The sequence below is a fragment of the Tasmannia lanceolata genome, unplaced genomic scaffold (genome assembly GCF_043159265.1).
Source record: "Tasmannia lanceolata isolate RefF3 unplaced genomic scaffold, GAP_Taslan_0.1 ptg000012l, whole genome shotgun sequence".
NCBI lineage: Eukaryota > Viridiplantae > Streptophyta > Magnoliopsida > Canellales > Winteraceae > Tasmannia > Tasmannia lanceolata.
The window spans coordinates 16,871,591-16,893,564 of NW_027518689.1; the positions used below are offsets into that span (position 1 = coordinate 16,871,591).

The 21,974-nt window shown below is 39.0% G+C and overlaps 1 protein-coding gene across 2 annotated transcripts in view; it reads right to left on the reverse strand.

Moving 5' to 3' along the window:
- LOC143887660 (protein NETWORKED 1D-like) overlaps positions 1 to 15,481 on the reverse strand; it is a 46,712-nt gene extending 31,231 nt beyond the window's left edge. The window contains exons 1-4 of one of the 2 annotated variants that reach the window (XM_077391776.1): positions 15,221 to 15,481; positions 14,845 to 14,953; positions 14,690 to 14,737; positions 13,883 to 14,158 (exon numbers count right to left, since the gene is read on the reverse strand). In XM_077391776.1, the coding sequence (XP_077247891.1) occupies positions 13,883 to 13,985 (103 nt within the window). In that variant the 5' untranslated portion in view covers positions 13,986 to 14,158; positions 14,690 to 14,737; positions 14,845 to 14,953; positions 15,221 to 15,481. Of the gene's footprint in view, positions 1 to 13,882; positions 14,173 to 14,689; positions 14,738 to 14,844; positions 14,954 to 15,220 lie in introns of both variants that reach the window. The other variant, XM_077391775.1, reaches the window with a different exon arrangement.
- Between the last annotated feature and the right edge of the window lie 6,493 nt (positions 15,482 to 21,974).

Genomic DNA, 21,974 nt, shown 5'->3' on the forward strand with positions numbered 1-21,974 from the left:
AGATTTAAAACCTTGACAGGACGGAGCCTTAAATTTGTTCTAGAAGCAATCAGTGGTTGTTATATAATACTCAATAAATATTTTTTAATGGAATAATCAATAAGTTTTTTTGGTAGGTATAATCAATAATTTTTATAAAGTTAAAAAAACTAAAAGATGGCTAACTCCAATTGCTTTCAATTAAAAAAATTATTCATAATATAATATCTATTAAAATATTATTCACGATGTAAATCCAATTGTTCTGTATTTTTTTTAATATGGCAGCCAAATTTATTGATAAAAGAAGGAACGAGATAGTCAATACAGGGAAAAACAAAAACAAAATAGAAACAAGCAAAGCGCAAAGAAATAACAAAGGAAATAAAGAGGGAAGGGAATCAAACAGCGCCAAATCTTCCATAGAGACTCCTGCTTTGGCGAAACTATGTGCCAAATCACGATGACAAAATAGAAGCAAACAAAGCTCATCAAAGCAATAACAATAGACGATGATCCCACCAAATCATGCATCTCATTAAAAAATCCATCAAATCTCCAAGGGTGCACTTGCCAACCGTTGTGCCATCGAATTACATTAAGGGAGTCGAGGTTCTACCACCACATTATCCAAACCTATCGTTTGCTAGCAACATTAAACCTTGGAACAACACTCTCACCTCAACTTGAGAAGTGTCGGCCACCACTAAGGGACCCGAAAAAACCCAAATAACCATGCCAAGCTCATTCCTCAAAACACCACCTACGCCAGCCGAACCTGGATTCTCAAGACTAGAGCCATCGAAGTTCAGCTTTAAGAACCCGGGGGAGGGGAACACCACTCCTGAAGAATTTTTTGCTTCCTCTCCAAACTGAAGCATACATCTCTCCACCCTTCCCACATATCGTAGGCAGAAACGAACCTGAAACTTGGGAGAGCTTCGACCCAAGAGATCGTCAGAGCAATCACCTTGGTGAACTAATAGGCGGTGCTTTTAGAAACACCCTTGAAAATTGTAGCATTTCTTTCATTCCAGAGCACCCAGATGGTGGCTAGGAAGGACACCTTCCAAAGGATTTTAACTTTCTTCTTCCAAGGGACTGAAGACCAACTCTGTAGAAGGTCCACAAGTTTGGCGAGGAATACCCAAACAATAGCAAATCTATTCAATAAATTACACCATATATCCTAGGTAGTTTTGCAGTGCAAGAGTAAATGATCCATGGATTCCCCTGCATCTAAGCATAAAGAACAGTGGTCGATGATATTATGATAAACATCTTTCTCTTGCACAAGAAGTCAATCGTCTGAGTCCTTTCAAGGATGGATGCCCAACCAAAAGTGCACTCTCTAGGCGGAGCCTAGAATGTCCACACTAAAGCAACCTTGGCAGACACAAGGTCGGCCACAAGATGCTGATAAAAAGAATTTACAAAAAAGATACCTCAAGAATTCCAGATCCAAGCCCTCTTATCCTCTCCATCCTGCTTTACTTAATCCGCCTCAAGCATCTTCATCAGTCTAGCTATGGAAGGAAGCTCCCGATCGAAGAAGTTAAGTCTAAATCGAGGACTCCAAATAATACAGTTGTCCTCTCTTTCCATGTTAACCCTGACGAAATCGTCCTTTTGCGCAGCTAAGACAAACAGATCTAGAAAAGTCTCTTTAAGAGCCCAATTTGAACACCACTTGTCTAACCAGAACCTAATCCTGTCCCCAAAATAAACTTTGAATCTGATGCCCACCATGAACAAGTCGATCATGCACATTATATCCCGCCAAATCGTCAGCTCCGTACGTCTGAAATTATCCTCTAACAGCCAATGGACCGGAGAGTTACCATATTTCCCCACTATCACTTTCACCCAGAGCTGCGACTCCTTCCCAAATCTCCAAAGCGATTTCACTAAAAGGGCAACATTTGTCTCCTTTATTCTCCTAATTCCAAGGCCACCTCTTTTTAATTGCCTTCAAATATTTTCCCACTTCACTAAGGAAATGCCAAGCTTATCATCAGAGCCCTCCCATAAAAATCACCTTTGAATTTGCTCTATTCTTTTAACCACACCCATGGGACATTTGAAGACCGACATTTGATATATATATATATATATATATATATATATAGAGAGAGAGAGAGAGAGAGAATAAGGTTTCTACGCTCGTGCTCAAAACTCCCTCATTCGCTGTTAAATGCGGGCCCCGTAGTTTCATAAACGAGAAAAGAATAAATCTAAAAACGACAGCCTAGCCCTCAAAACAAAACCTATTAAATTGAAAATGACAGTAGAGTCCCCTCCTTTTCAAAAAAAAATTCGATTCTGTTTCTCTGGTTCTCTCTCTCTCTGGTAAAAAAAGCTAGGGTTTTTTTTCTCTCTTCTCTGGTTCTCTCTCCCACTCGCCTCTTCTCTGATTGTCTCCCTCCCTCGTTGCTTCTCTGGTTGTCTCCCTCCAATCATTGCATCTCTGATTCTCTCTCTCCCTTGTGATACGATCTCATAACTTCGATTGAAGGAGATACCCTCGCTCGAGAGAGGCCCTAAAGAAGTACCAGATCTTCTCCTTCCTCAGTAAGGGGTATGCCGATGATGTTATCCTTTAGGTTTTTTGGTTGGTTGCTTTGAAACCTAGGGTTTGGGTTTATTTAGGGCTTTGATTAATGATTTTTTGGGCACAGCTAGACATGGTTTTTTTTTTTTTTTTGATTCATAAATTTTTTGTGTTGTGATTTGGATCCCTAAAAAAGATTTTGATTTGGATTTCTCACATTTCCAGCCCTTTTTTGTGTTGTGATTTGGATCCGGATCCCGGAAAAAATTGTGTTGTGATTTGGATCCGGAAAAAACCCTAGATTTTTTTTATCGAAATGGTATCTTTTACGAGGGACTCGATTGTAATTTTTAATTTTCTACGAAGGAAATGGAGGGCTCGACTGTCTTTTACATCTATTTCTTTTCTCGTTTGTAGAAGGTAGTGCTCGCATTTAACAGCGAATGAGGAAGGTGTTTTGAGCAGTGTTTAAAAATGCAGACCCGACGCGGAACGCGGCCGAAGAAAATCCTTGCCAACTCGGCGCTGACGCGGCCAAAAACGCGGTTGGCGCGGTTGATGCGGTCAAATCAGATGAGTCTTCATTTTAAAAAAATAATATATAGGTATTTTAAAGGGAAATGTTAGCAGCACTACTGTATTTTGATGAGGGCACTCCTCACTTTATTAAAAGTACGGTATGGCCCGCACCATAGGATGATCCAAACCGTTTAATAGATGGGCCACAGCATAAATAGCTTGTGCCTCAAAAATCATTACCATAGGTTGATCCTAACCCTCCCATTTGAATTGTAGAGGGTTGATCCTAACCCTCTATAGATCGGAGGGTTAGGATCAACCTGTGGAAATAATTTTTGGGGCACAACCTATTTAGGCTATGGCCCATCTAATGGACGGTTTGGATCATCTTATGATGCGGGCCATACCGTACTTTTAATAAAGTGAGGAGTGCCCTCATCAAAATACAGTAGTGTTGATAACATTTCCCTTCTTAAAATGGAATTTGCTAGGCAATTTTGTAAAAAGCCATTCAACGGCTTACAGCCCACTTTTACAGCAGAGAACCACCTCAGATTCATTAAGGGCCCGTAATGAATAAGACAAAATATGGCACTAGATGGCTTTTTGCAAGATTGCCTAGTAGATCCCTTAAAAAAATGTTATATTCTCCCTCCTATTTACCTGGGACAACCACTGTAGTCCAAAAAAGTAGTCATAAATACACTCGAAGGGGTTGCCACAAATAAACAAAGGGACACTAATGGCACTTCCCAAATATTTAGGGGTTGAAAAGGCATGATAGAACAGCTGTATTGGTTGGCAGGTGACAAGAGACAACACATTCAGCCATCTTGTTTTTTTATTTTTACTGAAAACGAATCTTGTGATTTGAAAAAGTTTTTATTTTTACTGTGGTTGGCAGGTGACAAGTGACAAGACATTCAGCCCTATAGCTTTCAGTGGTCTACTACATTGAAAAAACAAATCTTGTTTTTTATTTTTACCGAGTCATTCAATTTTTTTTTCTTGGTTCAACATGACTCGGACTCGGCCGAGTCTGTGACTCTATAACACGGCTACCACCATTCCATGTCGACTCGGCCGAGTCCGGAGCCGAGCCAACGAGTTTTAAAACACTGGTTTTGAGCTCGAGCGCAGATAGCCTATCTGCGTCGAGCGCAGAAACCTTATTCTCTCTCTCTCTCTCTCTCTCTCTCTCTCTCTCTCTCTCTCTCTCTCTCTCTCTCTCTCTCTCTCTCTCTCTCACACACACACACACACATATATAGACATTTTGGAAAGAACCACTTTTATGAGAGTGACTCTATCCCCTCTAGAAACCAAATTTCACTCCCAAGTATCCTTTCCACTCTCTCTACAACATGATGCCAGCTGAACTTACTTGGTCTATGGACAATAAGAGGGAGCCCAAGATATTTGGTAGGAAAAGAGTCCATCTTACATCCCATAATTCCAGCCAAACCTTCCAGCACTCCTTCCACCAAGTGAATGCTAAGATTCTAGATTTATGAAAATTAGATCATTGCCCAGTTATGGCCTCGTAGCATCGAAGAATGGCCTTCAAGTTCATCTCTTTCAACACTTCCTCCAAACTAAAAAGTAAATGTGAGACTTCAACCTCACTTTCGCCAATCTTGAACCGATCGATCAAATCACATACTTTCCCTTTCTCAATCAACCCACTAAGCGTCTCTGCAACAATTACAAAGAGAAAAAGGGATAGGGGATCTCCTTGTCTAAGACCTCGAGTTGAAACCAATCTTAAAAACTTGGATGCGACGCAGAACGAGGCCGAAGAAAAATACGTGTCAACTCATCGCAGACACGGCCAAGAACGCGGCTGAGTACTCGGTTGACGCGGTCATAATTTGGGAGAGTCAAAGGAGTTTTTATTGAATATGTAGAGCAAAATGCGGAACGAGGATGCGGCGCAACATGGAACGTGGACAAGGCAAAAGGGAGTCGACTCGGGGGGAGTCGACACTGACACTGGGGAGTTTTAAAACTATGCATGAAACCTATAACCACATATTTACATATGAAGTTCACCATGAAATTCAACCCGGAAATAAAACGCTACAAATATAATATCTATCAAAATTCACTCTAGGTGGGGATGCCAACCCTATAACATAGGTAAGAATGTTAAGGAGATTAGCATCTTAATGTCAATGTAACACTAGAAATACTTATATTGTATCAATTTTTTATTACCTATATTATATCTCTTATGTCCCTTACAATTAGGATATGCAAATGTCAATAGTCCAAATTTCTTATAATTAGGAATTTAGGATGCGTAAATGCCAACATTCCAAATTTATAAGAAAAATTGCAATCATTCTTGATGAATAAGCTAGGCAAACAGGATCGCTAATTTGTAAAAAATCCCTATCCTTAGGAGGATTTTGCAGCCATGGATAGATGAATGGCTTATATCATCAAATATGAATTAAAAATTATCCCTAAAATTGAGAAGCTAAGGATGCTTCTGATTCTTTCTTTTTTGTCAAATACAATATTTTCATTTTCATCCATTTATGTCACAAGTTTGAGTTCTATGATTGCCTAACAGATGCCGGGTAGGGTTGTCTTTATGACTTAAGGGGGTGGTTCTGTTCTCCCAAAGCGCTGCCGGCAAAAAAACAGGAATTTTGTATTCATGGCCAATCCTCAATTGAGTGATTAGATGAACGGCTTTGATATATCCCTTCATTAGAAAAAAATCAGATATTCTTGATTTAACTAGAGATTTATCTCTTTGAATTATGCAAACCCCACAAAGAGGTTCCTTAGCTGGGTAGTGCTTGGGGATCCACTGTGTAAAAGGTTGGCATCCCCACCATTAATAGGGCTTTAATTTTTCAATTATTTTTGTAATTCAAACTCATCTCATCCACATTTTCTGCCTTTTTCATTGTTCTAAAATTCATAAAGCTGATTTGGAACTTGGTTAGGACGACTTGATTTTTGGCCTTTAGAGTGTATAAGTTCTTTTCAATCCATTTTGAGATGCTATGAAATGGTATCGGGTAAAAGAACAAACTTTCGCAAATCAAGAGTTCTTGGTATCAACGTAGAATCCGATATGGTGTAAGGAATCGCAAGAATTATGGGCTGCAAAGCGGGGGGTTTTCCCTCAAAATATCTTGGTCTGCCTTTGGGAGTAGGGAAACCAAAAAACAATTTTTGGGAGGCCATTATAGGGAGAGTCGAGGAAATATTGGACACTTGGAAGCAAAATTTAGTCTCGAAAGGAGGTTGCCTGACTCATATCAAGGCTGTTCTGGTCAACATACCAGTGTATTATTTATCCCTCTTTAAGTGCCCCAAAAGTGTTGTGTCTCGTTTGGAGCAAATTCAAAGGAAATTTCTTTGGGGGGCAGGGATCCAATGAAAAGAAGGGTTTCTCTCTTGTCAAGGGGAAAAAGTTTGCAAACCCATCAAGGTGGGGGGCCTTGGGATTAGAAGGATAAAAGAAATGAATCAGACCCTTCTCGGCAAATGGCTTTGGAAATTCGGGGAAGAGGTCTCTCATCTTTGGGGTAAGATAATTGAAAGCAAGTATGGTTCTGCTTTCGCTCATTGGGAATCGGAGGACAAATTCAGACATCGAGGAATCACAGTTTGGTGGGACATCTTGCATTCCATCTTAAATTTCAAAAAGGGATTAGATTCAGAGTTATAGCATTTTGGCATGATAGTTGGTGCTTGCAATCTCCTTTGAAAGAGATTTTTCCGGAGTTATTTGCTATGGCATCTCCGCAGGAGGCGTCAGTATCGGAGTGTTTCGAACGCCGTGATAATAAGGTGATATGGAAGCCATCACTTAGAAGGATTTTTTTTGCAAGAGAGTTCACTGTGGTAGCCATATTGCTAGAGACTTTAGAAGGGTGTTTTGTTAAAATGACCGGTGAGGATAAAGGGGTTTGGATTTGGAACTCCTCGGGGATTTTTTCAATTAAATCCTTCTATTTCCACCTTGTGTCTTGCCCTTCACTCTCTAACGTAGCTAAGGTCTGGAATATCTAGGCTCTGCCTAGAGTTTGTGCCTTTGGGTGGACTGCCCTCCAGGATAGAATCCAAACCACCATTTCTTGTGCAAGCAAAAAATGTTGATTATCGATCATTGTACAATGTGCATTGAGGCAGGAGAGACTGCTGATCATCTACTAATGCATTACAAAGTGGCCAGAGGGGTGTGGGGCAGAATGTTGGACAGTTTTGGCATATCATGGATGTTCCAAGACAAACTTGTCGGTATGTTAGAAAGTTGGTCTTTGGTCCCATGGAAGAAGGCGAAGATTTTATGAAATATATCCTTTTTAGCAACAATTTGGGTGTTATGGAAAGAAAGATGACTGAGTTTTCAAAGGGCAATGAAAGAGCTGGGAATTCCTTTTTTACAAAGGTGGTTTCCCTCACAATCTCTTGGGTGAAAATCTTACCAAGCTTCAAACTTGTGTTCGCTTTCGATATGTGGCACGGGTGAAGGGAGATTTGCTATATCTCGTATAAAGATCCAAAAAGGGTGCAGAATTGGGAGCCGCATTTTTAAAACTTAATTTTGATGGGTCGAGTTTAGGGAATCCCGGCCCATTAGGTATTGGCGGCCTTATAAGAGATGATTTGGGAGCAGTTAGTAGGGCTTTTTAGGCCCATTGGGGTAGTTAATGCCAGCGAGGCTGAAATGCGAACTGTTCTTCAAGGAATCAAACTTTTGGAAGGAGAATCTTTGGATAAGGCGGTGGTGGAAGGGGATTCCCTGAACGTGATCCGGTGGGCTTAGCGGTTCATCTACTATGCCGTGGAGATTCCCTCCGTTTCTCGCGAGATTCAAGATACAGTAAGTGGTCATGGGATCTCTTTCCAGCACGTGAGAAGATCCGCAAATAAGGAAGCCGATAAGCTCGCTAGGGAAGGTGTTTCCAAAGAGGGTTTGGAAGTTTTATGATTTTTTTCCGCCTTGACGTAGTCCCTATCTAGGGCATGGTTTCTCCTTTTTGATCGCCTTGTATTCCTCTTTTTCTTCTCTGACCACCTTGGTCTTCTTATCAATGAATTTGCTTTCCAATAAAAAAAAGTTCTTAGCATGTTTTTCCAAGTTAAAGACATGCTAGGAGAGAGAGGAAGATTTTTTTTTTTGAAATGGCAAGGAAGATTAAATCCCATTATCTTCTCTGCTCCTTTCATCTTCTTCTTCTCATTTTCATTTCTTCTTATTCATCTTTTTCTCCTATCTTCTTTTTCTTTTTCATTAATAATTGAACAATGGTGATTGAGAGATAGATGAATTTCATCCATATGTACTTTTTCTACTTTCCGTCATCTTCCTCCTTATCATTCCTTCTTGCCCTCTGCTTCACATTCTTCTTCCCTTTCTTCTCTTCTCTAGAGTCACTATGATTCTTATTCTCCATCAAGGCATCATTTTTCATCGTTTGTTTTCTAAAAGCTGCAAAAGGTCGCTACAATGGGAACAAGATTAGCAGATCACATGAAGCCCACAAAATCTCTCCTTTTTTTGAATGGTAAAGCCTGCGGAATCTCTCAACCTTATTACTTAGTAAAGAGATGATCTACGAGCTTTTAGCATCCCAATTATAACCCCCACCCCTCCCAGTGAAGACTGTCACCTGCTCTAGTTTACAAATAAGGGACCGAAAAAGTACATCTAGATGCGCAAAAAGGAAAATTTAGAGCTTTAAGTTTTTAAAAGTAGAGCTCATTCTGACATGTTCACCAACATTAGTGGGAAGCGGAAGAGGGATGTTGTTGTAATGACCCTTTTCCTCAATCTCAATGAAGGGTCTCAACCACTCTCACCAAACATGGCTATTTTGTATAAGCACACATGACAGCACTCCCCACTTAACACACAATTACAGCACTATCCTTCATGGAATTCAATCACAACAGTTCATAGAGGCCATCACCACAATGTAAGAAGCAAATGAAAGATAAGCACTCTCATGTTAATTTCTTCATATTCCAATTCATTAAAATACAAAAAGGAGGAGGGGAATTATATAGAGGGAGGCTGTAGAGAATATGTAGGGAAGGAGATAGGGGATGATGGTTCTCGGATTAAAGGCGCACTGCACATTGGAATGAGTGGTGGATAGAGGCTGAAAATGCTCACTGCATTTGTATCCAAGTAGAAGATGCACTAACTTCCACTTGGTTGGCTTCACTAAGCCAAGTTGTTCCCAAGAACAGAGATATCATAAAACTCAGATGGCATAAAAAACATTACAGCCCCTAGCAAGAAAAACTTATAGAACTTGCAAAACCCAAAGTCATGTGGGTGTCCATATCACTTCAGCCCCTCCATGAGAATGGCCAAAGGGGTGCCAATATCATTCTAGTGCTCTAGTGAAAATGAAAAAACAGAAGGGCTTTTGCCTAACATGGACACACTCACAAATGGGTGCTCCTATCATTTTAGCACCAAGGAAGAAATAGAACCGAGATAGTGGTCTTCCTCATTTCAAGATCAGTTGCATATATCAAAAGAGATAGGGTGCTGATATCATTTCTACCCCAAGGCAGGGACAATCCCAGTAGATGCCTATCTCTTTGCCCCTTGGAACGCTAGATGGCCGGTTGGCCAACAACCTAGAAAGAGACTCCAACTCCATGGACTCCACAAGTGGTCCACCTCCACATGATCCGGCCCCACAGATTGATGCCTATACACATGAAAAGGCACCCCACACGGCCAAAACTTTGCCCTCCTACTAGTCTTTGTCTTACCGAGTGGGCCCCACACGAAGTTGGCCCTTGGATTACACCCACATTAACACCGTAAGGGGGGCCGGGCCCTCTTGAGAACAACCAAAAGTGTGGCCCTCGCACACGACAAACGACGAGCCTTGATCAATGTTCCTAAAAAGGAACATTACAGTTGTTGATGTCTTTTTGAATATTTTTAGCACTTTATTACGATTTTTAGTGACTCATTTAACCTGATCGAGTCAATCATTGACTTAAGCGAGTAAACTCTAATACCTCTCGAGCTTCATTTCAATTTCAAGTTCTTAAACATTGATCATTTCTATTTCCCTATTTTAAGTAAATTTCATTGTTATCTCTCTCTCTCTCTATGTCTCATTAATGATGTTTTTTTTTTAATGGTATCACATTAATGATGATAGTAATAATAACAGCAACTAAGATGTAAACAGAGCATTTCCAATGGTATGGAATTAGTTAGGCTCAAAAGGCATCATCCTACGTTGAAAGAAAGCACGAACTTGTTGAACAAGTTCAGGACAATGAATAGTACTTCAATTTCAGTGATCATGAGGGTGAACAAAAAATGTAGTAAAAGAATAGGGAAAAGTTTGGGGGAAATCTCATATCTAAAACAAAGAGCCCAGACACCAACGTTTCAAAACTCAGACTTGGGTGAGAAGATGGCAAAAGTAAAAGGGAATCAAATCAGGCAAGTCAATGATTGTTGCGGGCATTTTTTCATTAACTCAGGCATCTCAAATGAGTTTTGTTTTAATTGGTAGGGAAAAAACTCAGAATCGAACAAGAACTGAGCCCAGGTAAAAGGTAATTGACTCAACGACTTGATGATTAGAACAGGGAGTTTTTAAAACAGTGCTTGACAGACCCACTATTTTCACAAACAGTACTACTCAACTTCAGAAAGACAAAAGGCTGTCTACCAATTGAGGCAATTTGAAGGATCATAAGACATATCAAAGCAGCACTAGACTCTCTAATCCTCTATGAGAAGGATTTTAACATCAAGCTATTTGAATTTTGTACTGCAGAGTACACGTAGGAGATTGATCCACACCTAGATAGCTACAGACTATATGCTTCATATGAGGTTGGGAGAAATTCCTAGGTTCGTTGAGAAAAATAAATAGTATCGCACTGCAAATGAATTCGGATAAATACCAACAACAATGCTAGGTAATGGATCACATGCATGGTGAGAAATATCGTGCTGAGTAGTTTCATCATGAGAGTTTTTTTTTTTTTCCCCAATTTTGATTCTTTTCAACGACAACATAGTCAAATCTCACAGAAAACAGATAAAAGAAAATTAATACTTCAACAGTAAAAAATAATATAGAAATCTCTTACCCAAAAAAAGGTAATAGAAATGGCTACTGATATTGGCACTACCATGTTTTAATTATTGCACAAACTCAGCTTGTCTTTTCTTTTTTAATTGGCCTGCGAGAGCCTTTTGGGAACTGTAATAACTTTTGACAGCTCCATAAATAATAAAATACAAGTAAAATTATCAAAACATGGTTGTGCTGATATCATTTCCCATAGAAATTTATGAAAATATACAAATATATTCAGATATTATTGTGGAATATCTGAAAGTCTTGGGTAAATCTCGCCTTTTCAAAAAATTAGAAGAAAATATAATTTCTTCAAAATTTATGGAAGTAAGGTGACATGCAAAAGTCTTGGAAACATTAGTTATTATGGTCTCTCAGATGTAAGTGTTGGTAAAAATCTTTGATAAGTTTATGTTTATTATCATTTAGTATTCGATGGCAGATATTCATAGAATACTTCAAGGTTCCAGAATCTTCTAGGGCCTAGAGAAATCTAGACTAGCCTAGGTGAAAAGGCTCAATAAACTTCTTCTTTTGGTAAATAGGTCAGTACAAATTGTGGTATTTAGCAAGTCTCTGACATGGAAGGACACCAAGAATGAGTGGGGTAAAGGGTGGGAGTACTTATTTCAGTTAGAAAACAAAAAAATTAGCTTGTGTTTTTCTCTTAAGTAATTGAAGTATATTCTCTCTTCCTCTTTCTTCTCCACCTTCGTCTTTTGAAAACGAGTTTTATTTTTAAGAGTTATATGTTTCCCGCTTCACAGCTCAGTCAAAATAAATAGAAACACCAAAGGCAGCAGTCAATCAACTTAAGTTGGAAATCAGACTTGATCCAATAGTTCCAAAAATGTAAGACTCAGATAATTTGCCTGAGTTTCCATTGGACAATCACGAACACCATCAGCTAAAGGAGCAGGTTTGGAATTTAATTATGTCTTTTTGTTTAAAAAAATATGTTCATAAAACTGCCCCTATAAGATAGTTTAATTTCCTACGTTGGAAAAACAAAGTTATTCTATAGTAATTCCTCCCTGAAAAATAAGTTGAAACAAAAAATCACTGAGCAGTTAAGAAGATATCCAAGAAGTTTGATCTTCCAATGGTTCAAAGGATTGTTACAGGCTTACAGCATGCTAGGCACGCAAAGGGGGGAAGGGGTGGCTAGCTCAGTTGAAATTCACCGACAGAAGAAAAAAAAATGGGTAACTTCATGGTTTCCAGGCTGCAGGAGGAAACAATTTCAGATGCCCGGGGATTATTGAAGGAACCAATTCACTTCCACAATCAAAGCTCATATGAACAATATCCATGTTGCATTGTTCAATGCTTCACCATCTCAGTGAGGGAAAAAAAAAAGCAGGGCTGAGTTTGAGAATAATAATTAGAAGCACCAGAAATCCACAAAGCAGAAACAATGAGGATATGCTGCTCCCTGGGTTGATAATGTGATGCTGTATGGGAAGGACCCACAAGCGAAATGGAGAGACTTTATAAGGGAGGCTGGTTCTTTTGAACTATTTCAAACGCACGAGTAGATGCTCAGTGGTTGGTGGAACTAAAGTTGCAGTTTCAATACAAGGGAATTGCTTTTATATGGCAGCGTATTAAAGGTTTGAGTCATTTATGTTTTCTGACAGTAAAGTCAAATTTTCTAGAAGTTTGAATCAAACTATACAACATAATTGGGAAACAACCAATTACTCCAAAGGCTTAAGCCATTAGAGTTATTGTTATTTAATCATTTATACTTTAACACCCCCTCATGTGTGGCCTCCCTCTTTTTAGGGTTGGCCTGCAAGTGGCACATGTGGCCCTCTCTTTTTGGGTAGCCCATTACATGTGGATTTTTAATATCAAGGAGTTACTGGGTTTTGAACCCAGGACTTGCCATTAGGCAATTGATCTGATACCATGTCAAACAATCACAACTCAACTCAACTAAGCCTTTGTCGCAAACTAGTTGGGGTCGGCATACCATGTGAAACAACCAATTACTCCAAATGCTTAAGCCGTTAAAGTTGGTGTTATTTAATCATTTACACTTTAACAATAATAATGGTGAAAATTTTATCAAATATTGACATAGGAATGGTAAAAAAATGGATGTGCACATATGTTGTGATGAAGTCAAAATCTGAAAATATCAGGAAATGAAAATTTAAGTCATGTAAATTGTGTCCAATAAAAAAAGAATATTTCAATAAGAGCATAGCAACCAATCCTGTTTGATATTTAGCTAGAAACTGGAGAATTAAGAGTGCGAGGGTAAGCTGTAAAAAAGCATTTCAAATTTTTATTGGTGCAGCACTTGAAATGGCTAGAAAACGCTAAGGCAAGGAAAAGTTTGACAGCTATGCCCAAAAAAAAAAAAAAAATCAGATCAGTAAACAATAAGGATGAGATTAGTGCTAACACCCAGATTCGGAAAAGAGACGAGAAATAAATATGCATATTCATGGCTTTGGGAACACTGCACGGCTAAGAGTGAATTCTATAATATAAAACCATAAATTTGTTATAGGGGCTGGCAAAGGGCTAGATGATACTTGAATAATCTTACAAATACCCAATTCTTTTGTGTGAAGTGAAAGCCTCTTCTGCTGATCAGAGATCACAATTACAACTACTAAGCTACATGAAATTTATTCACTTCAACCAAAACAATAACTTGCTAATCTGAACTTCAAACAAGGTGTGATTAAAAAACCCTAAACAGAAGAGAGAGATATACCTGTAAGATTTTCCTGAAGCCATTTCGAATTTTTTGGGCTGATATGACTGTCCCACCACCATGAATACAAGCGTCTCGAATCGGAATGTAACAAGCTCGTCATTACACCAAACAAGAACACCAATACTACTTTTTCTGATCTCGAAAAAGGTAGATCCTTAAACCAATAAAAATACAGGTCGTAGATCCAAGCCAGCACCAGAGCCAAACAAATTCACCGAAACTTAACTTTCAAAACCAACAATTAGTCGCCTTGAAGCTATTTATCTGTCGATCCTACAATTTCCAGACTACCCAATACTAAAAATCAGAACAGAAAGTGAAAAACAATGTAAAATAAGATAGATCAGAATCAAACAACTGATGTCATGTTCGTTTAAGATTATGACAACTGATTGTGAGTCCAAAACCAATTATGGGATTCAAAATTACGTTTAATTTTGAGTCGAATAATTGGTTTTGGACTCAATCTGTTGTCATAATCTTAAACGAACAGGGTCTAAGGAATAAGCACACTTTGGCACTCTTTGTTTTGGATTTTATGAACCCTTTGTGAGTCTAGAACCGATTATTGGACTCAAATTTAAGTTTAGGCCCTGTTCGTTTTAGATCATGCCCACCGATTTTCAGTCCAAAACCTATTATTGGACTCAAAATTTCTAAAAAAAAAAAAATAGGGCCTAAAATTGGAGTCCAATAATCGGTTTTGGACTCAAAATCCAAAACAAACAAGGCCTTAATCGAAGAGATCAACTTCATAAAATCAGGATAGAAAGATCAAACTTCTTTATACTGTACTAATACTACCTGATCAACAAAGCCAATACCCAAAAACGTTGTCAAGGGGTTCAATTCCTGGAAAAAATAGAAAACTTATAAAAAAACAACAGAATCAAAATATTAAGGAAAATAAAAGAATAATAAAACATAAATCTTCTCAATCAAAAGATCATCAGAACTACCTGATCAAGAAGAGTCAGATCCCAAAAGCTCACTTTCACAGCATAAAACTGCCTAATAATCCAAAAAAATGGGAAAAAAAAACCTAAATTCTTACAGCCCCAGACCGACCTGATCAAGAACATAAACGTCAACAAAACAATTTGAGGATAAAAAAATAAAAAATAAATAAAATAAATGCTGGGAGAGATGAAAATAAAATACAGGAACAAAAAAACCTTCAAAAACCTTCAAGAGCCTGGAAACTAACAACTATTAAGTCCTACAAAGCTTAAGATTTCACTAAAAAAATGCATAAAAACATGGTATTTCTTCCGATTGATCTCATAAAAAAAATGAAAAAAGAAAGATTCTCTTTTAAGAAAAGTAAGAACTTACCAGAAATAAAAAGCAGCTGTATTAAGAGATTCGCAGCTGCTTTCTCCTCCTTTCACCCCATTCTCTCTCTCTAAAAGCGCTCTCTCTCTCTCTCTCTCTCTCTGTATCTGTAAAAGGCTTTCCTTCTTTTTGATCTCTGTTTTTAGACACCGTACGAAGACTGGGAAGCGGAAAGCAGTGAAAGAGACCGAGAAAAAAAAGGAAAAGACAAAGAAGGAAAGAAATTTTGAATTGTTTTTTCTTTGTTCTTTTATTATTATTTTCTCTGAAAATGTGGAGTGTGTATTAATTAAAGGCGTTTTAGCTAACACCCATTCAATGGCTTTAGGTTTTGTTGTCTTTTGTCTGAACTCCGTTGAGAAGTGCGTAGTTGTCTGAATGTCATGTGAAGTTACAAAACTACGCTATGTTTGGGATTTCCTAAGAAATGATGTTCCTTGTTTTTTCTTGGGTCTACGATGATTGACCGAGAAGAAACGTCTCTATTTCTGTACGAAATTACCAACGTTACCACCTTTGGACGTTGGGAAAGTGCTGGAGAGACTTAGGGTCTGTTCACCTGTTTTCTCGGGAAAGGAAAGGAATCTGACGTGGCAGAAGGGAAAGGAAAGAAAAAGAAACTGTGTAGGAAAAAGAATCCGGCTCCTGTTCACTTGCGCAGGAAAATCTGAGAAATCCAGAGAAAAGGTTTCCTACGCCTGTTCACTTGCCAATTAAACTGTATTGGGAAAATTAAACAGAAAAGTCACATTGAACCATATTTCATAATCTGACATAGTTACAGGCCTACAAAATGGAAAGTATAGTAACAAACACCACAATAAAACCTAACTGAAAGATGAAATCGTCACAGAAGAACTTGTTGAGGCTTGGGAATCCCCAGGAATGTTGGTCTCTTCTTTCCTATCTTTCTTGGGCCCATTAATGCCATGTAAAAAAGCAGTAAGTTCAGCTTCTGCTTGCCTCCTCCCTACTCCCATACAAACGGAAGCACGCTCCACTAAACTCGTTAACTTGAACATGACAGTATTACCAACTGACATATACGCCTACTTGCCTTCCCTTAAATACCACATAGAACTTGTTTTTTGCCATTAACCTGCAGAAATACAAATACAAATAAAAATAACAAAATAACCAACACTAGTGAATCCATAAAGTCTACATAAACAGAGTATACGGCTTTAAGTTTACATGGCTAAGAGCCATAACAGTACAGAAAGCAACACTGGATCCATAAATTCTAAATAAACAGAAACAGTATTGGACTACAGATGCCACTGCCCAGTTAGATAATCAGTAACCTAGTCACGCGATCCTACTGAACGGGCCCACTGCCCAGTTGCATAATCGTCCCCAAAGACTACAAGGGATTCATCAAACAAGTCGTGTCGTTGTGTTAACACACTTAAATCTTCAGGATGAGACTGCATGGAAAACATAACATAAGAGATGTAGGAATTGTAATTTTATAAGAGAACAAAATATAAACATACCATATGGACATACATACCGTAATATGTGATGTGCCCAGCTCATTGCATATGGAAATCATTTTACTCGTTGAATCCCAATCAAACCCACCGTGTCCCAACAATGCCTTTGCTTGTTTGTAGTTCTTTGTTAATGTTCGCAACCTCTTTTTGATTTGGGATATGTTTAGGTGTAGATTATGAGCATTGTTGACATGGATGAGGGCATTGTTAAATGCCATTACACTGAATCCATTCATCCCTCTATTTCCTTCTGTTATTTGAATCGTCATGGCAGCTAGCAAAGTCCTGTCCATGTCTAGAGTCCACATATTGCTCTAATACTACAAGAATATAGAAAATACAGTATTAAAAAGTAACAATAAACAAGTAGATAATAAAGAGACAAGTCCTACAAAATATATCACCCCAACAAGTCCAACAAACAAGTAGCTAATAGGATAAGCGCCCATCTAGGACAAACAAGTCCAACAAAATATAACTAGGATAAGCGCCCATCTAGGACAAACAAGTTCAATAATATAGGATAAGCACCCAACTACATAGGATAAGCGCCCAACCACCAAAAAAGTCGGACAAACAAGTCCAACAACGTCAACATCACAATAAAGCCAACAAGTCCAACAAAATGAAAAACATCAACATAACAAGTCCTCTAAAATAGAGATGCAGAAAGTATCAAAGCCATAGAACGATCATATCCTACGATCGTATGATTCCCAAAAAGGTCCCCAACCCATACCAATCAACGCCACACACGCCATAATATCTCTCATCATATGCATACGGTCATCCTCCGAAAGGGAAAGGAAGACCTCAGCATCATTGTGACTTTTGGGCAAGTAGGTGTAGGCCCTAATCAGCTCCATCATGGTGAAACCAGGCATGCCCATAACAGTGGCTTTCAGTTCAGCAAGGCTATGGACCTCACCAGTCGTTATGATGGCCTTAGCAACCATCCTAACACTATCTGACAAGTACGTCATATCAGATGAAAGTTGTGCACCACTTGTTCGCCTCTTCCTCTTTCCCTTACTACCTGATGCTGGAGTTTTCAGTGGCGATGAGTCACTAAAGACCATGTTGGTGTCTCTGACTGGGGATGAATGACATGATCTGGAAGCACAAGGAGCTGGTGGAGGAGTAAAAGCAGGGGTCAAACCGTCGAACATATCATTGAGCCCTACTGCCTGACTCGATGAGAAAAGCCCCTCCACATTCTGTGTGTCCTGAGAAGGGGCATGTCTGTCCCTAGCGAACTCCCCAGTGGCATAATCTTCCCCTGAGCACTTCTTCCATCTCCTCATATAGCTCCTAACGGTTATTAAATAAGCGAAGATGTTCAGGATTCCTCTGAAAACAACATGAGGCATTGTAAGGATTATGACCAAATTGTGATGAAAATAAAGAAGGATTTATGACGACTTATAATTACCACCAAATAGTCAGTCTTCACTTGCTCTTCAACGAATATTTTTTTCAGTTGTGGATCCCAGCCAAATCCGCTCAGGTTGACGATAGTGTTAAGAATCCTATAGTTGGTTTTCATCGTCTTCATACGGTTCTTAACGTGCTCCTTTGTGATCTGCTTTTTAAGGACAATAGTAAGCTCCTGCGTTGCACCACTGTTCGCAGCATCTTTAAAACCGTTGGGGGCCTTCTGGCCCTCGGCAATCTGATATTGTATGGCTACTATGAGTTGCCTATCCATATTGTCACTCCAGGAGTTATTTTTCTTCTTCTCTACTAAAGTTTATTCCATTATATCTGCAACATTGTGAAACATAGTATAAAAATATCCAAATAATCAGTCACAACAATATATCATCAAATAGAATATGATGAAACCGATTACTATTACATCCCAAAATTATTTCAGAATCCTAATACAATCAAACAACATACGATGATAGATAGTTGCAGAAGTCTAATCGAAATAGTCATAAAATTATTACAACCCAAAAACATGTCATCCTAATGACGACCACGTCGTCGTGCTTGAAAATCATTCCACATATGATTCATTATTCTTGTTCGAGGTAGACCGCCCGCTCTAACATCTTCAGCCCTAGTAATAAAATGATCTTCTTCTTCTTCATCCTCCTCCACTACAGTTAGCCCCAACTCATTGTCTACAATCGGAATGTATGTATCGTTCGGCATCTCCCTCCTTATGTGATTGTAGAGGCAGCAACAGGCTAACACTATGTCGATCTGTCGTTCGAATGGGTACATGTGTGGCGTATTTATTATGTTGAATCGCTTCTTCAAGACACCGAAAGTTCGCTCAATTACATTCCTTGCTGATGAATGCCTTTGATTATACAACTTCTCTGCAGTTCGAGGTCTGCGCCCTCTAATGTCGTTTAGGTGGTAACCAATGCCTCGGATAGGAGTTATAAAATTTCTCAGGCATGGGTACCCACCATCCGCAAGGTAAAACTTTCCTACAGACACACGAAGGTGTATATATATAAGTTTCATAGCCGAGAACAGAAACAACGGTACGGAGTAAAAGACAAACTCAGTACTACCTGGTAAACAAGGAATCCCATTCGGCTTTGATAAAGTAGATGCTAAGACCCTAGAGTTTGATGCTGACCCTTCCCACCCAGCTAACACGTAAGTAAACTTCAGATCAAAGTCACATACACCTAGCACATTTTGAGAGGGCCTTCCCTTACGACAAATAAATCTAGGTTTCAGATTATCGGGTACTGTTGCTTGAATGTGTGTCTTGTCAATTGCACCATTGCAATCCTACAATATGGACATTGAAAATGTCAACCGTCAGTGCTGACATATGAGTAACTTGCTGTGCAACTTACAACACATAGAACCTTGTCAAAATACTGGTACTACATAGGTAATAAACGATACCTTAAAGTACCGCATAAAATTCGAGTTGTCGGCAATGTGACGTGGTGTGCCCCTTGATGGAGGTAGTATGAACAACTCTTGAAGTTTGACCACAGCACATAGAACCTTGTTAAAATACTTCGAAACTGTCGGCCCTGACCATCTAATGGATGCTCTAATAGTATGGTTCCTTTGGCCGTGGGCAATTACTTGTAAGAAAATCACCACTTGTTGCTCAACACAACGGTGTATTGTGTCTTCAAGCAGGGCCGTGCTTCTAAATATCGAGATGAAGCTGCGGAAGCACCGAACATCCATTCACAGAAGCGCAATACAATGATTCTCTGCATTCGTAACACGTGTAGCAAATGTCCTACGAGTTTCGTACCCACTTTCATAAGGGCCCCTTGTCATTGTTTCTTCAACACAAAGTCTAACCCTAGCCGTCACTGTAACTACCGCAGCCACTACTAGAGCTGCAGCTCGAATAATCAGCGTCCTCCTATTTGGTGGTTCACGAGACATGATGATTTATGGTAGCCCTACAAGGAGAGATTCCAGTTCTAATCCATTAAAAACCCTACTTTGAAACCCAAATGCTAGCAACACCAAACCACCAAGACATTATATCAGAAACACCGACATATCTTCAACTCCTAACCACCAAGGCATTATATCAAAAACACCCTCGTATCATCAACAACCAACCATCCATTAAACAATCTACACCACACTCATTGGTTGAAATTATGATAAACATAGTAGAAAACATAACCGATCACACAAGAAAAGCAGAAAAAAATAAAAAAGCTCACAAAACATGCTATAAAAGATCAAATTAGTACCCTAAACGAACAAAACAAGCTAGGGTTTTTGATGAAAACCAAACCAAAATGTACAACACCCATCCACCCACATATCACCAACACCCACCCACTCACAACCAAGCCATTATATCAGAACCCAACAACCAAGCGACCCACAAAAATGTACAACACCTATCCACCCACATATCACCAACACCCATCATCAACACCCACCAACCAAGCCATTATATCAGAACCACCAATGCAAAAAGCCATAATCTTAAAAATCAGTGCAATAACCCATAACATGTAAGTCCATTGCAAAAAGCCCCAAAAAGTAGAACCCAAATGTACAAAAAGACCTAAATAAAACTTCAAAATTAGTGAAATAGCCCATAATCTGCAACTCCACTGTAAAAATCCCAAAAATCTGAACCCTAGTGTAGAAAAACACCCAAAAAAATTCAAAATCAGTGAAATAACCCAAAATCTGGAACTACATTGCAAAAACCCAAAAAAATCCAAAGCCTAGCTGTACAAATTAAAAAAAAAACCAACATCTGAAATCTGCAATAGCCCAAAATCTTTAACCCCATTGCATATACCCCAAAAATTCGAATCCTACTGTACAAAAAAAACCCAAACAAACTTCAAAAACTCAGCGCAAAAACCCAAAATCAGCAACCCTAAACTGAAAAGCAAAAAAAAAAGAAAAAAAACAACCGCTGAAACCCTATATAGCCCAAAATCTGCAACCCCATTGCAATAGATCAAAATCCAAGGCCCCATTGCAAAGAGTACAAAAATCTGAAACCCTATTGTACAAAATAAGACAAAAATATCTTTGGAAACTACAAGATTCGAAGAGTAGAAGAGAGAGAACAATATACCCCAAGATCCGAAGAGTAGGAGAGAGAGAACAAAAACTTTCTGCCAGAGAGGATGGTCTGCAAAAAAACAAAAGAAGAAATGAGAGAAAGGGACGGACAAAGAGTGAGAGAGATTGAGAGAGAGAGAGAGAGCTGAGGCAGAGAGGTACCTTGCGATGGTGGCCGGAGAACGAATCGCCGGAGAAGATGAGAAGAAGCAGGGAGGGTTTCTTGGTTTTTGAGTTGTTAAAGTAGAGGCCCGATGTATTTTCCAGCGTGAGAAAAGAAAGCAAATCTCCCCTTTTTGATGGGAAATGAAAACGCGTCTTTGGGAGAAAGCAACATTTCCACGTATTTTTTCTTTAATTCCACGTGGGTGTTTAGTCTTTCTCGATGAAGAAGTGAACATCGACAAATCAGGTCTCTCGAGAAAATAATCGTTATTTTCTTTTCCTATCTCCGTTTGGGAAAGCAAGTGAACAGGCCCTTAGAGAGCAGTGGAATAAGTAATCAAGAGGGAGCAGACAAGCATTGACTTGCCTTGGAGTTACCTAGGAGAATAGTGGTATTTTGTTGTCAACCTTGTAGAGTAGGAGTAGAGTGCCATTCCCAATATATAGAGAGAAGAAAGACAAGGAAGAGGGAGGAAAAGCATCATTCCTAGTAGGGCTGCAACTCGGGTCGGGCGGGTCGGGTTTTGGAGAACCCAACCCTACCCGAGAAATAT